The 14,015-nt window shown below is 40.8% G+C and overlaps 1 protein-coding gene across 2 annotated transcripts in view; it reads right to left on the bottom strand.

Annotated features, from left to right (window-relative positions):
- The window catches only part of gria4b (glutamate receptor, ionotropic, AMPA 4b), a 146,262-nt gene that overhangs the window by 38,965 nt on the left and 93,282 nt on the right, over positions 1-14,015 (bottom strand). For both annotated transcript variants that reach the window (XM_042498982.2, XM_088088939.1), the window contains exons 7-9: positions 10,921-11,088; positions 9,916-10,020; positions 8,084-8,194 (exon numbers count right to left, since the gene is read on the bottom strand). In XM_042498982.2, the coding sequence (XP_042354916.1) occupies positions 8,084-8,194; positions 9,916-10,020; positions 10,921-11,088 (384 nt within the window). The remainder of the gene's footprint in view (positions 1-8,083; positions 8,195-9,915; positions 10,021-10,920; positions 11,089-14,015) is intronic.

The raw sequence follows: 14,015 nt of genomic DNA, 5'->3' as shown, positions 1-14,015 counted from the left end.
CATCAAAGTGTTAATGTGGATGCATGATACAGAAAGACTCAAAGAGAAGGGAGGAAAGTATGACTAAGCAGAAACGGAGGCAGACATAAAGCTGAAGGGAAGTGAGGAATGAGCTGCAGTCAGACTCAATGACTTAATACCTAAAACAAGCCTTGAACACTTACAGTAATCAGGGGTGGCTACATCAGTCTACACTGTGACCAGCGGTAGGTTATAGATCATTAGATCCGCTCTCGCTAAGAAAGCGATCTAAATGTAAACCTCGTCGGGCTTCTGTGCTCATATTTCCAAACAAATTAGTTTTGTCATGGACGGCGGCCGATTGCATATTGAGAAAGGAGAGCAATTTATTCCTGCGATGTGTTTGCTTGACATTGCCTCGGGCAAACGCAAGGTAAACCAAAGTCTCTGCAGTGGGGAGAGAATGCAAATGCTCAGCTGAGCCTGCGGCACAACAAAATACTGTACAACATAATGATGGCAAAAGTTTGCCATTTTATCTCAAAATAAGATATTTGGAATCTGAAATCTGTGTTTCAGAACAGAGTACTCCAACAACAAAAAATGTCAATACAACAAACTGTCATTGAAGACTGGTATTTAGGCTCACACCCTGCAAAATTTACACAAGATGCACTTTTTAATTGAAGCGGGTTATAAAGCATCAAGTATTAATAATAAAAGAATTTTAAAAAATGAATAAGCTTATTGCAAAATACAAAGATTAATGTTTTGCCTTTAACTATAAAGTACCCATCATTTCTTATTGCAATTCTCATCAGAATAAAAGGACAGTAATATAATTTGCATGTCTAAAAGCAGATTAACCGTCTAACCTTGAGTATTATCCTGCTGTGCATGAGATCATTTGTAATTGAAGTAATTGAATCAAATGTAAAATATATTTATGAATATGGAAAACGGAAGAAGAATATAAACTGACACAATAAAGGTTTTTGACACCCTAACCCCTAACCCTTTAAAACAGAGTAGGTTACAATGTGTGACCTACCTAAAGAGCCTTTTTATTTCAGTTTTTATTCAGCTTTAGGGAGGCAAACTATCAAATAAATTTGCAAGTATTTAAACTAACTGCCACACAGTAAACCCGGAGCCTGTGGGATCCCTGAGGGGGCTGTCTGTTTGTTTTTGTTTGTGTTTTCCTTTTGTCTTAAGCATCAGAATTTCTTTCAAGTCATGATCTTTAATATTTTTCATGAAATCATACAATTTATTGCATTTCCAGCCTTTTTTCCAGCTATAGCCAGTCAATTTCTTTATATTCTGTTGTAGCTTTCATTGCTGGTAGCGAAGTCTGCCATGACTGCATGACATTTAAACATCCTACACAATTCACAGGAGATTAACAGGAAAGGAGGATGTAATCCAGCATTTTTATTTTTAAATGTATCAAAAAATAAAATAAGCCTCAACAACGCGTTTTCATCCCAACTTGTCAAATACCGCTGCTTTGTCAATGGACCTACACCTCAAGACATGATGATACACAAGATACCCATCCAGCATCAGTTCAGGATGGTCAGGGTCGCGGTTTCAATTTGTTTTTAAAGAAAATCTACAGTTTCCAAAGTTGCCAGCGGCATTACAAACTGCTGCCGACCAGTGCGCTTCATAGTGCTGCAAAAGGTGCTTCTGTGCATCGGTATCTGACACCAAGACCACTGACAAAGTGGCGGTATTAGTAGTGTTTGCTGGCCTCACTGTTTACTTTCACTCTGTCAGCATCCTGTTAGAGCTGTATAAGGTTACTGCTAATGCTAACTCGTCATTTCCTACTGTCTGCTTCACATTAAAAGCAGTCACTGAAAACATGATGTATCTGTCAGTTAGTGCTAACGACAACAAAATAAAAAAGTGTCAATATTGGTTCAATTTGTTTGTTTTTAGTCTACACACAAAGGTGGTTGAAATAAAATTTCGACACATGATGGCTTTAACTGTCCCACGAGCGCCACTTCAATGAAAGCAATACCATCTTTTCTTTCACTAAAAACTCCAAATGTTACAACGGCTGAAAATAAAAGTCACGCTTTGCTTTTAATGAAACTCGATCATGTCAATGATGAAGACTTAATTTACAAGTTGATCTTTGCAGATGTTTTGGATGCACATCAGAGGTCGGAAACAGCTCTATTCCATGTGATTTATGATTGCAGGGTGTATGACAGTGCTGGCAGCCAGAGGAGCAGAGGGAGTGGCAGAGATAAAGGATGCAGTCAGTGTTTCTGGCATGAGAAGAGAGCGGTGCTTCAGAGGTCTTCACAGCAAAGGCCAGCAGGGCTGACAGGCTGGTCAATAATCCCAACCACACTGCTTCACTCACTGCCTAATGAGACTCATTAAACACGCCATTAAAAGCACACACACACTGCAGGGTGCACTTGATGTTACAAATCCATACATGCACACATCAGGTTACACACAAACACACATCAGCATTGTTAGACTATGCTGCCTAAAATCTTTTGTTTGTGTGTTTTGTGCATTATGTAAGATAAACAATCTGCTGCACTTTCTGTTTGGATGTGAGTAATAATACACAGCAGTGATGGTCCTTATTTTGCAATAACTTGACCACAAAAAAACAACATTTTATGAAGCGAACACTCATTAATGCTTCTCAGTAAGTGACTCATTTCTGGGCCTCAGTCATCAGTAGCCACTCGAGGCACTAATCCAATTTTTATTTAAATTTAATGTGGCTGCATGGCATTGAAAAGAGGAGCACATTTAAAGCACAAATGGGAAAAATATTTGCACATGTCCATTGTGTGTTTTTTTCCTTCAAATAAAGTGCACTCAACTGACTGCTGTAGTGGGACATCACGGCCTTGTCAAGGGTTTTAGATCACAATGGTGCTTTAATAAGAGCCAATATTGTTACAGCTGAGCCTAAACCACATATACAACCTGTACAATTGCAGTAGTCAATGTCTGCTACTAGCAGCAATAATGAATGACAATAATGAACATAAGTAAAAAATGAAAATTAAAGCATGGGGAAAAAAGCACCATTGTTGTATTAAATCACTAGATTATTTTCTTTTCCTCTTTTTTGATTACAAAAAACTGCTCTGTTTGGTTTCTTTTAAAATGTAATATGTTTTGGCAGTTACTTTATAAACATCCACATTCCCACAAACACACAAGAGGCCTCATGCAACAACATTTTTTGTGCTCTTACCCTAAGCCTATTGTCTCTCTCTTTTTGTAAGATTGAATCAATTGGAGGCCTGTTGGATTTAGTAAGTCATCTTAAGTGGGAAAAAAACCCTGTAAATTATTCAATGTAATCATTAGCAGAATAAACGCCCGTAAATTGCCGTGCAGGGGCTAACTGTCAGGAGAAGAAAACCAAGCAAAAGTTTGGGGCCCACCCCAAAAACTGTGGAGAAGATTTCCCCAATGGCCACCAGTTTTGGCAAATTTTGCAATGATAACTACAAACCCCCTTAAACCTCCCATAAAGCACCACACAGTGCACTGCCGCTGTATATTATTATTGTTATTAAATCATTTTTTTCCCCTGTGCACTGTTTGTACATGGATTTTTGTTCATGGCTAAAATAAATTCTAACTAAAATGAATCATTATTAAGTGCCCCATGAGAAAAAATCTGTTTGTTCAAGTGGTTCTTGCATTAGGCCCAATGTGTTCTCAAACATCTGTGTAGGTGCCTGTCAGGAGGGATTTTAAGTATCACAACAGTCTCTATCCACAAAATCCAAACACATCCTCCTCCCTCAGACTTCCTTGAACAAAAGCCAAACAAAAACAATAATTATAGCAGGACCTTGTCTGTACTTTCCGCCCCCTGGCAGATTGAGAGTGTGCCAGGTGTAAAGTGCAGTGGAGGAGTTTAAAGCCAAAGACGCACTCAATCAAAGCTCTCAGCCTCGCCCTGCCAATAAGATGACAGTCAAACTTTGTCCTCGTCTGTGCGAGCTTCACTGTTAATACACCGACCTCCAGGCAGCTTTGGGACTCTGTTCACGCCTTTAGCCAAACGCAAATAACAGCTATATTCACTATAACTTCAATCCATGAGGCCAAAGCTAACACATTTAAGGTTCTGAAACTGTCTTTAGCTTTAATCAAAAACTAAGTATTAACTTCAAAATGAAAGCCAATAGCTGTTAGCTTAAACTTTTTCAGAACGCTAACAAACAGTAGTATCTGACTACGAGCCCCCTTTTTGGATTGTTTCCCACTGAGAAGTTTAGGGACGTGGCTGTGCACTTCTCGTTAACTGTGTATTGCCTCTGTCAGGTTAATTTTTTTTATTTCTTAGTTGGTCTTTGCAAAGCAGGCATGTAACTGTGTCTATGGAGCAGGAAAAAAATCCTATCCTCCCATTTTAAATTTGACAGTACCAGGCAGTATGGATAAAAAGCCTAATTTCCACTAAGCAGTGCGGTCCGATTCAGTTCTGTTCTTACATTAGAAAGCTATTTTTGCATTTCCATTGTCAAAAGTTGTGGATGATACCAACAGCATCGTACTGTCCTGTTTTTTAGTCACTCCTCTGCTGAGGTACCTAGCACACTGATCTGATACTAAAAGGCGGAGCTGGAAACACTGCAGTCCTTTGATTGATCAAGAGCAAATCAACACGCTTTTTCCAGACTTCCTAACGACTGCAACAGACTGAAAACAATCCAGCCTGTTCTTTTTGTTCTGAAAATGTCAGCGTGCAGCCTTGTTCTGAACATTTTGCTGCACTGCCGATGAAGTGAGAGTGCAGAGAGTTAGACGGAGTAATGACACAGCTACTACTATCAAGAAACAACCTGCCTTTATTTAATCTAGGATTTAGGTATATCCATTCAGGACGGCATCGGTTCCACAGTTGCTATACGTGGTGGCTTAGCAGGCCAGGTTGGGGTCTTGGTTTTAGGTCTGCGTCACATCACGACAAGGATGACTACAATAAACCAAACATCTGACATCTGTCAGAACTGGGGATACAAGCCATAAGTCACAGCAAAGGGATACGTAACGATTACAGTGCACCACCTTAGCTCCTGGATTCTGTCTGCGCTTTAGCTAAGATCTGGTGTTCACATAAACGTGACAGAAAATCAATAATGACATCATCACCACTTCTTTTGTTCTTTTTGTTCTAGTACAAAGCCTCACAAGAGTCTAAGGTAAGAGATGCCCCAAGGTACGGCGCGTTAACTTTCTGCAGTGGAAAAGACTAAGAATTTACCTTTAAAGATACACGATGCAGGACAAAAAATAAGGTCATACCAAACTAACCCCTCTCAATCATCACTTATGACCCACTAGAAGAGTGCAGCTATGTATTAATCTACGGAAATACTGTATTTTTTTTATTTCCTTTTTATGTTTGGGACGTTACCGGGTACAGCGCGCAGGGGGTCGGGACTTTATAAAAAAGGTAGCGACAAGATGTCAAGCTGTGAGCAGCTCGCATCTGAGAGGAAATATTGGCACATGTATTAGAGACACAGCCCCGAAAAACACAAATGTAGAAAATCTAGATTTGGCTTTCACTTTTGCTAGTGATACTGTTTGTAATCAGTACACAACAATGCCTGAATAGCACACCTTTAAATCTACAGGCAGATAAAAAAAACTGACACTGACTTCTCAGCCGTGCATCGCTAATGTAGTACTCAAGATAAGGCTTGGTCTTTCTCATTGTTCACTTACACATACACACATATGGCATAAAAGAGATAAATGAAGAGGGATCTTCATTTGTATTTTAGATGTTTCTATGGGAATGTAGATTTTTTTCTATCAATTTGAAGAGTGCTTACGTTTTGCATGTTTCATATTTTATCTTAAGTGCGTAATGCACTGTGTGACTGGTCATCGTCTGGTCTTGGTCTCATTTAAAGTGGTCTTGACTACACTGCTATGCATACAGCAACGAGACAGGTCTGGGATAAAATAAGCATATATATACTGAAACCACAAGGAAACTAGCCGAAATGTTGGATGCCAAGCAAGCGTTTCCAAACATGATGAACTGCTCATTTATAACTGCTCCTTACAAGTTCTTAAGACACGGTGGCAGCTTTGATGCAATATAACTGTGGGACACTTCATTAAGTTTAAACAAACATTACTCTCACGAACATTAAAAAAGCGGGAGTGAAAGGCAGCCATCATCATGAAACTATAATATCATGCTGCATAAAAGCGTGATGGATATGAACGGGGATGATAATGACAGCATTAGTCTTTCTAAGCTGTTTTAAAGCTTACAGGAAGCCGTCTGAGTGTGTAATGTACTGTACGGCGGAGCAGGTAGTCGGAGAAAGTGACAGATTTAGTGCAAACAGGAACTCAGTTAGACATAATGCATATTCACATTCTGGTACCGCCTCACTTTATAGCTCTGTTGCAAAAAAAAAAAAAAAAAAAAAATTACAAATTCAAATCAGGATGGGATTCAAGCTGTGATTGGCCACACACCGGGCATGACAATGTATGACTCTAACACACACAAACACGTGTAGTGGGAGCTTGTTTATGCTAGTGAAGAGACGCTATGCGGTTAGGGACCCATTTTATCCCCAATGGGTGTCCATCCACAAGCACCGTCCTTAAAAAAGACAGTGTCTTTCTCCCTCCATTTGCATTTCATTTTCCTCTCGAGGGGCTCCATTACGGCTCTGAGTGGCTCCATTTCTTGTTCAGTTTTCTGAACTGGGTGTCCATTAACATAGTTGCCGTGTCTCTCCTCTCGCCCAGTGTCTTTAGGGCTTCATTTTGGCTCGGGTTGTTGTGTCCATCACTGCCATTAAGGGCTTTCATATCCTGCTTGCGTCCAACTGGGGCTCAGTTTCTTAAAATGGGGTTCCTCATCAGGGGCTGAAAAGAGGGAGGGATTGTGCTGAGCTGTGACTCTCTCTCATTCCCACCTCCTCCCCCGTCCTCCACTCAGCTGCTACATGTACGCTCAAAATCTGGCTGCTTTGCTGCAGTCAGCCATGTCAGAGTCACTGCTACAGCCAGAGATCGACATGCCATGCAAAGGCCATTCTCGTCTATCATGTGTAAAATGACTGACTGATATCGTAGCTGTGTGGAACTCTTTTATGAACTCTTTTATCTGTGCAATGAGAACAAAAACGTCAGTAACCGCAGATGTTTGACTGCTTTTGGAGATGTTTATTGGTGCAATAAAAGAGAATGTAAGTTGATTCTGAATTTGCGTGATGGTTTACTGAAGTTTATATTGGAGTTATAAAAAGTAAAGCCCCTTTCTTAAGAGTCTCTTTACTGATAATGTTGTGACAAAGCATGTGTGTGCTCCCTGAACTGTGCTGAGTCACAGACCAAACATAAGGACTTTCAAGGCAGGTAAAGCACTGAAATCTGAGCATTTCATGGTAATATGCATCCTCGCAAACTTCCTCAGTCCACAGCTAAATAGTTTTAATATAAATCCTAAAATATGTGACATTCAAGGGTTTATGTGTGATGAAATGTTGGATATTTTTTCCACACTAAATCTTGTTAGTGCTCTTGTATTTATTCAGGCTACGCTTGGTGGATGACTGCGATCTCTACCTTGTTTCATGACAGATTTTGCCTAGTAACAAAATGGCAGTGAGGCTCTTACTCTCTGCTCTAAAGGCTGGCGACCAAACTTAACTTCTTATAATATTTTACATCGTAATAAAAATTCAAACTCTAATCTATGCGCAGTATATCTACAATATGTCTGCATCAGTGATAAAATACAGCATCAAACAAGAGAAATGACCCAGGAATGCAAAGTTCAACAAGAAAAGCTATTAACAGTGTTAAAGTACAAATACAGAGAGTACTGTAGTTATACTTGTAAAGCACCTCATTAAAAACGGAGGCGCTTTACAAGGAGAAGATGGTGAAGGGTAAAAGTGCAGCTGACTGCCAGACTTTAATGTCAGTGTAGGATGTAAGATGTGTAGCCACTCTGCATATCCCTCTGGTATCATGTTGAATGTGATCTGCAGCAGCACTAAATAATAAAGTCTAAAGAATATGACTGCATGCCTCAGTGTGAGTGTGTGTTGGCGAGAACATGCCGGTCTCTTACCATGATAGTAGTAACGACAACAGTGCGGTTCTCCATGCCAGAAGTGTCATTAGGAAGCAGCGGAGAGTCCTGGATCAGCACCAGTTTGTCCGCGTCATTCCAGTAGCCGATCTGCAGAGAAAACAGAGTATGAGATTGTGTGTGTGTAGATGTGCATTTGTGTGTGCGCACTAAACTAAACAAACCAAAAACCTGATTAAATAATCTGAAAAAGTCCACATAGTATCTTTTTTTAACTGAGCTTTCAACTGCATCTCATGGTCTTGAGCAAACTCAGGCTGCTCAGCTGTCAAATCAAAACTGACCTTCTATGATTAACTTGTAGTATTTCGAGACAAATATGTAATGTTAAGTAGTAATTTTATGAGAAAGTCAAACAAATATTATCAGAACACAGTTGTATATGTTAAGAAAAAATAAGTTATAATATTTTGGCAAAAGAGTCCTACTATTTTAGTGTTATCAAATACTCTAAAGCAGTTAAGTCGTTTTTAAAATGAGTGGTTTCTACATTCGGATTAGTCTTGATCACTGCCAATATTTACTTGAAAAATTAAGACTTCTATCTCATCGTTCTTTGACAACATAATTCTGACCTTATTTTTGAGTCTATTTAATATAACTTTTTGTTTTTTGACCTTTAACCTCTTCTCCTATCTGCTGATGAAGACCACGTTATGGGCTTGAAATCTTTGTAACACAGCAAACAATAAGATTCAGAATTATATCTTTAAACATATTTTTCAAAGTCAAAAATGTATTTTCAGGTCATTTTTTGTGTACTTTCTACACATTAATTCATCATGCTGCGATTCCGGTTGAAGACAATGAGCCTTAATAAGTGGTAACACTGATTTATTGCCCAGCCTCCGCTGAAACGCCCTCATGCAAGATTCCAATTTCAAGCTCGATGTCGTGCTGCCTCTGTTTGTCAAAAGCGATTTCATGTTCAGCTGACATTACTGTCGTCTTCCAGAAGTCCTTCAGGGTCAAACTGACCGACTGGAACTGACAGACATGATATGTTGTGGTCACAATATTAGCATCCTCTGTCTGTCGAGGGGAGGAACACGCTGCTGTGTGAGTTTTAATAAACAGCCAATATCTGCGAACCAATATTATGTCAAACTGATCTATTGATCCTATAATAGACACAGAGCTTTAACTGCAGCCATAAGCAGCTATAAGTCAGAGAGCGGAGAGACGCTGAGCGAGCCAGCTGGCTGCCGGTTGGCCACCGCTGGTGGGCAGCCGGAGGGAACGAAGAGCTGTGATTGGGTGATGGCTCCAGTGTACTGGGGCAACGGGATGATTGAGAAACATGGAAAATGTGGGAGAGAGGCTGTGACACACACACCGAGGCACACACACACACACACACACACACACACACACCATGTCCTGACAGGACCCTTGCTGTTCACAGGAAGACGGGCCAAAGCAGCTTTTGATTGATGGGAACTCCTCTCTGCTTCCTCACCCCCTCCCCCTCCTCCCCTCTACCTTGATTGCTCTCTATTTCATTTCATCCTCTCGCCATCGCTCTCACAAGTGCTCTCTCTCTCTTTTTCCCATTTTCCCCTGAATTTCGTCAACACACATCCATCCTCTCACATCACAAGCAGACATGGTGGCAGAGGCTGGTGCTTTTTTTTTTTTTTTTACAACCTACTTATGATAATAGAAAATGCCACACTACACAGTGTCGTCCCAGCCCCCTGATACTTCACATGACAGCAGAGGATAGATTGTGCATGCTCACATGTACTGACTTGACTTGGACAAATATACACCCAAAACAGAAATGTAAGCAGTGTGGTGTGATGCTTTACCCGTCTGGGTCCATTATTCTTCAGTTCAAACACGTCCATAGTGTAGTTGACCCTGCGGCCATAGTGGTCAAACTGGACATTACCTGTTAATCCCTGCAGCCGGACCTGCACACAAGAGAGCAGAGAAACACATGCACACATGATGTAACAGCAGCAGGAAGTAAGAATTTACTCCACAGAAAGGTTCACGGGGAAAAAATACAATTGAAAAAAGTAAAGCACCCAAATTTGTACATATTCAAAAAACTTTTCAAGACTTCAATCACGTGACCAATAAGCACTGACGGAAGAAAACAAGGAAGCAGTACAGTCTTGTAAGGAGGCAGGTTGAGGTGGTGGATGGATAAAAAAAAATCCAGACTTTTCCCTGGAGAAGTGTTTGAAACCCTAACCCGAACTCTGCATCGTTTTCAGGTACATCCTCACTACTTTTCTTTCCCTAAACCCTAACCACAACTTTTTTTGTTTTGTTTTTACTCTTAAAGTCACAAAAAACACACAAAGGAAAAAACTTAAAATACAACAAAAAATATTTTAAAAAACTACACAGCAAAAAGCAAAAAATACAAATAAATACATAAAAATAGAGCAGTGCAAGACACAAGTGCAATTTCAGAAGTAAGGTTCAGTATAACAACAAAATTATCCTTTAAAGAGAAATTAAAGGAATGCCTTTTGATAAAAATAAGTCTTCAAAATTGATTTAAAAGAGGATAGTGATGTAGAAAACTGGAGTTCATCAGGCAGATCATTCCACAATCGAGGAGCCCTGACAGCAAACTCGTGGCCGTTTTTAGACTTTAAGCATGAGGAGGAAACAGTCAGTAGGTTCCTGTCTGAGGATGACATGCAGCAAAAGGCTGAGAGTTGGAACTGAACACAGCTGAGTCTCCTCAAATCAGAAGATCGGTGTTTGATTTTTTATCTTTTAGAAGTCTGAGGAAAGCTAGCATACACCTTGCATGCATCTTTTATCTACTCCCTCTCTGTTCCTCCGTCTCTCACCTGTTTGAGAGTACGCTCCATGTCGATGCCTTGGTTCCACGGGGCGGCGGGGTTGGCAAGACAGTCACCAGCGTTCCCCCTTCTGGAAATGTCCACCTTCTGCCTGCGCAGGTTCCTAAAGGCCTCGGCCATCACCATCACCCCGTCGTACGTCAGTGCTGAGGTGTACTGTGGGACAAGACATACGCATGTTAGAATGTGTGGGCACCGTCAGGTTACTATGCAGGTTTCTCTGGCAAGAAAAACAACTAAACGTCACATAAAAACACTGCAGCAGGAGTTATGGTTCAACTCTGGCCTGCTAGATTTAGTAAAAGGAAATAAACCTCAGTATGGTTGCACCATGTGATTTAAAAATTACAGTCTGTGTAACCTGGAGCCTGACCTGCTGCTCTGTCTGTTTTGGGTATATACAGCACTGGGACACACACACACACACACACACACACACACACACACAAAGAAAAGGTATGAAGCCAATTAAATGCTGATTTAGCTGGACAGGCAAAATGTTCTGCAACATTTGCTGGTTAGATTTGCTCAAACACAATCTGCGTGCGGCAGCCTCTGAGAGCACGCAGAGTTTCTGCAGGGCCAAGCAGTACCTCCTAACAGCCTGGCTGTTGCGGAGAGGCAGCAGTTTTACTCTGCTCATTATTTTCTGGAAATAGAAAGGAGGAGAGGAAGTAAAGGAAGGAGCACATCCCCAGCAGTGGTCGCCTCCCAATTTCCCTTAACCTATCTTTGACTGCGTGTTGTGTAGCAAAGTAGGCTAAGCTAAATTGTATGGAAAGGTGACACTTGCTCTAATGGACTGGGACCGTGTACGTAGTTGAGAGCCCGTGTGTGTGAATACAGAGACAGAAGGTAAGGTACGTTTAAATGATCTATATTGTAAATTCTCACAAGATAAACCAACATAAATACAAACAAAAATTAAATATAGGCCTTTTAGTTCAGTTCATTGATTCCAGTATGGATGCGTTTGTTTCCGTTTTTTTTTCTTTTCAGATCATTCAAGGTCTGTTCAGTTAGGTTCAGCTCATTCAATACGTGTTCCTACCACACTTTAGGTGTATTTCCACTACATGATAAGGCCTCTACTCTACTCAACTGGCCTTTGGTATCGGGTACTTTTCTGGGGGTCATTTTCCATTAGAATTTAGTACCACCTCAATGTAGCTGGTCGTCATAGCGACGCCATGAGACACTGCCATGATGTCAGTTTCAACTTTTTCTTAATGGAAAACCAATAAAAAGGCGAGCAGAGTAGAGCTGGTACCATGTAGTGGAAAAGTGCCATTTGTGGGAGGAGGGGACTCCGGTACAGGCTGGGTAGCTCGCCATAATTAACATCATCCAAAAAAACCTGACCTACAGAGGTCACGAGGAATAATTAATCAATCAATATCTCAATTTTTGTTGTACAACATCACAATATTGACATTAAAATCGTGTTCATCTAAAGGAAAGGTACCTTTAAGTCAAGGTTAGCATCAAAATATACATATATTCAGGTTACAGTGACATAACTCAAAATATACTAATTCACAGGTTGAACATATTTTTTTAAAATCCAGTGGCAATGTGGCTTACTGTGCATGTAACAGTGGCTAATCACTCACATACAAATCAATCAATGCATCGTCAGCCGTGATGCTAACTGCTAGGCTTACAGCTGCTCACCAACACCTAACATAACATAAAGCAAAATAAAGAGAGGTAACTGAAGTTAGCAGTAGCTTTAGGTCATACACGCAGCAGGATGCTTAAGAACAGCTTAACATACACATTTCAATGCTAACCGCTAAGCTAACGGGACTCAGTAGCAAGCTAACACACGTTACCATTGTGTATGCTAACCGCTAAGCTAGCAGGACTCAATAACAACTTAACATACATATTTAATGCTAACCGCTAAGCTAACGGGACTCAGTAGCAAGCTAACATACATGTTAGCATTGGGTATGCTATCCGCTAAGTTAGCAGGACTCAATAACAACGTAACATACATATTTAATGCTAACCGCTAAGTTAGCGGGGCTCAATAACAACTTAACATACATATTTAATGCTAACCGCTAAGCTAACGGGACTCAGTAGCAAGCTAACATACACAATGCTAACCGCTAAGCTAGTGGGGTTCATTAGCAATTGCACTAGGCGCTAAACTAGCGGTTAGCATTAGCAAACGAACACAACTTTACTAAACATGCAGATAGGCCTCACCGCTGGGGTGAAAAGGTTATATGTGTGTGGGGAATGATGTGTGCTCAGCACCGTTTGCCATGCCGAAACAGCCAGATGACAACAGGGAAACGTGGAAGTCCCCCCGATATTGATAACCTGGGCTACAGTTGCCTCTGATTATTTGCGTCTACAAGAATCGCTCTCCGGAGACATACATTTCCCTGAAACTCACCTCCGGCAGGGCAGAAAACGAACTGAGTGAATGAGGAAAAAGGCAGGAAGATGGAGGAGTGTGAGCTGGGGAGAAAGAAAAGGAAAAGGCGAGTGTTTTGTCCAGCCGGGTTGCAGTCTGGCATTAATTATCCCGGCTAGCAGGAGTTCATTAACTTCGCCTCCAGCCAGGGGTGAATCCTATTCATTAGCCCACTGCTCACTGTGACATTATGGCTCTCTGCGGAGACTGCTGCACTCTATCCCCCTGTTACTCTTTGACAAGCTGCCCAAAGCAACACACACACACACGCACACACGCACACACACACACAGGCAAGGTGTGGGATAAACTCACTAACAGTCAGGAGCATCTTCACTGCAATTAACCCTCTATGGTACAGCGTTGCCACATGGCAACAACCCCATTTTAAGCCTTCTACACACAGATAATACATTCAAAGTTATGATGCAATGCATTAAAAAAGAGGTGGGGTTCTAAGTAAACCAATTGCAGTGTTTAAATTTGTCACATTACTTTCTATAGGCCATTTTGAAACCCTTTTCTGCAGACATCATGGACGGGAGGAGCCTCACCATTTGACGCCTAAAAATTCAACAAAAAAAGTGTTTTTTTGAAGTTTTTCAATGGGAAAAAAAATATACACTCAACAATAGGTTAGTTAAGTTCATTA

The sequence above is a fragment of the Plectropomus leopardus genome, chromosome 15, assembly GCF_026936395.1.
Source record: "Plectropomus leopardus strain MGB_pleo_1.0 chromosome 15, ASM2693639v1, whole genome shotgun sequence".
Taxonomy (NCBI): Eukaryota; Metazoa; Chordata; class Actinopteri; order Perciformes; family Serranidae; genus Plectropomus; species Plectropomus leopardus.
Note: the sequence above shows the minus strand (reverse complement) of the source record. Positions and strands in the feature narration are given on the sequence as shown.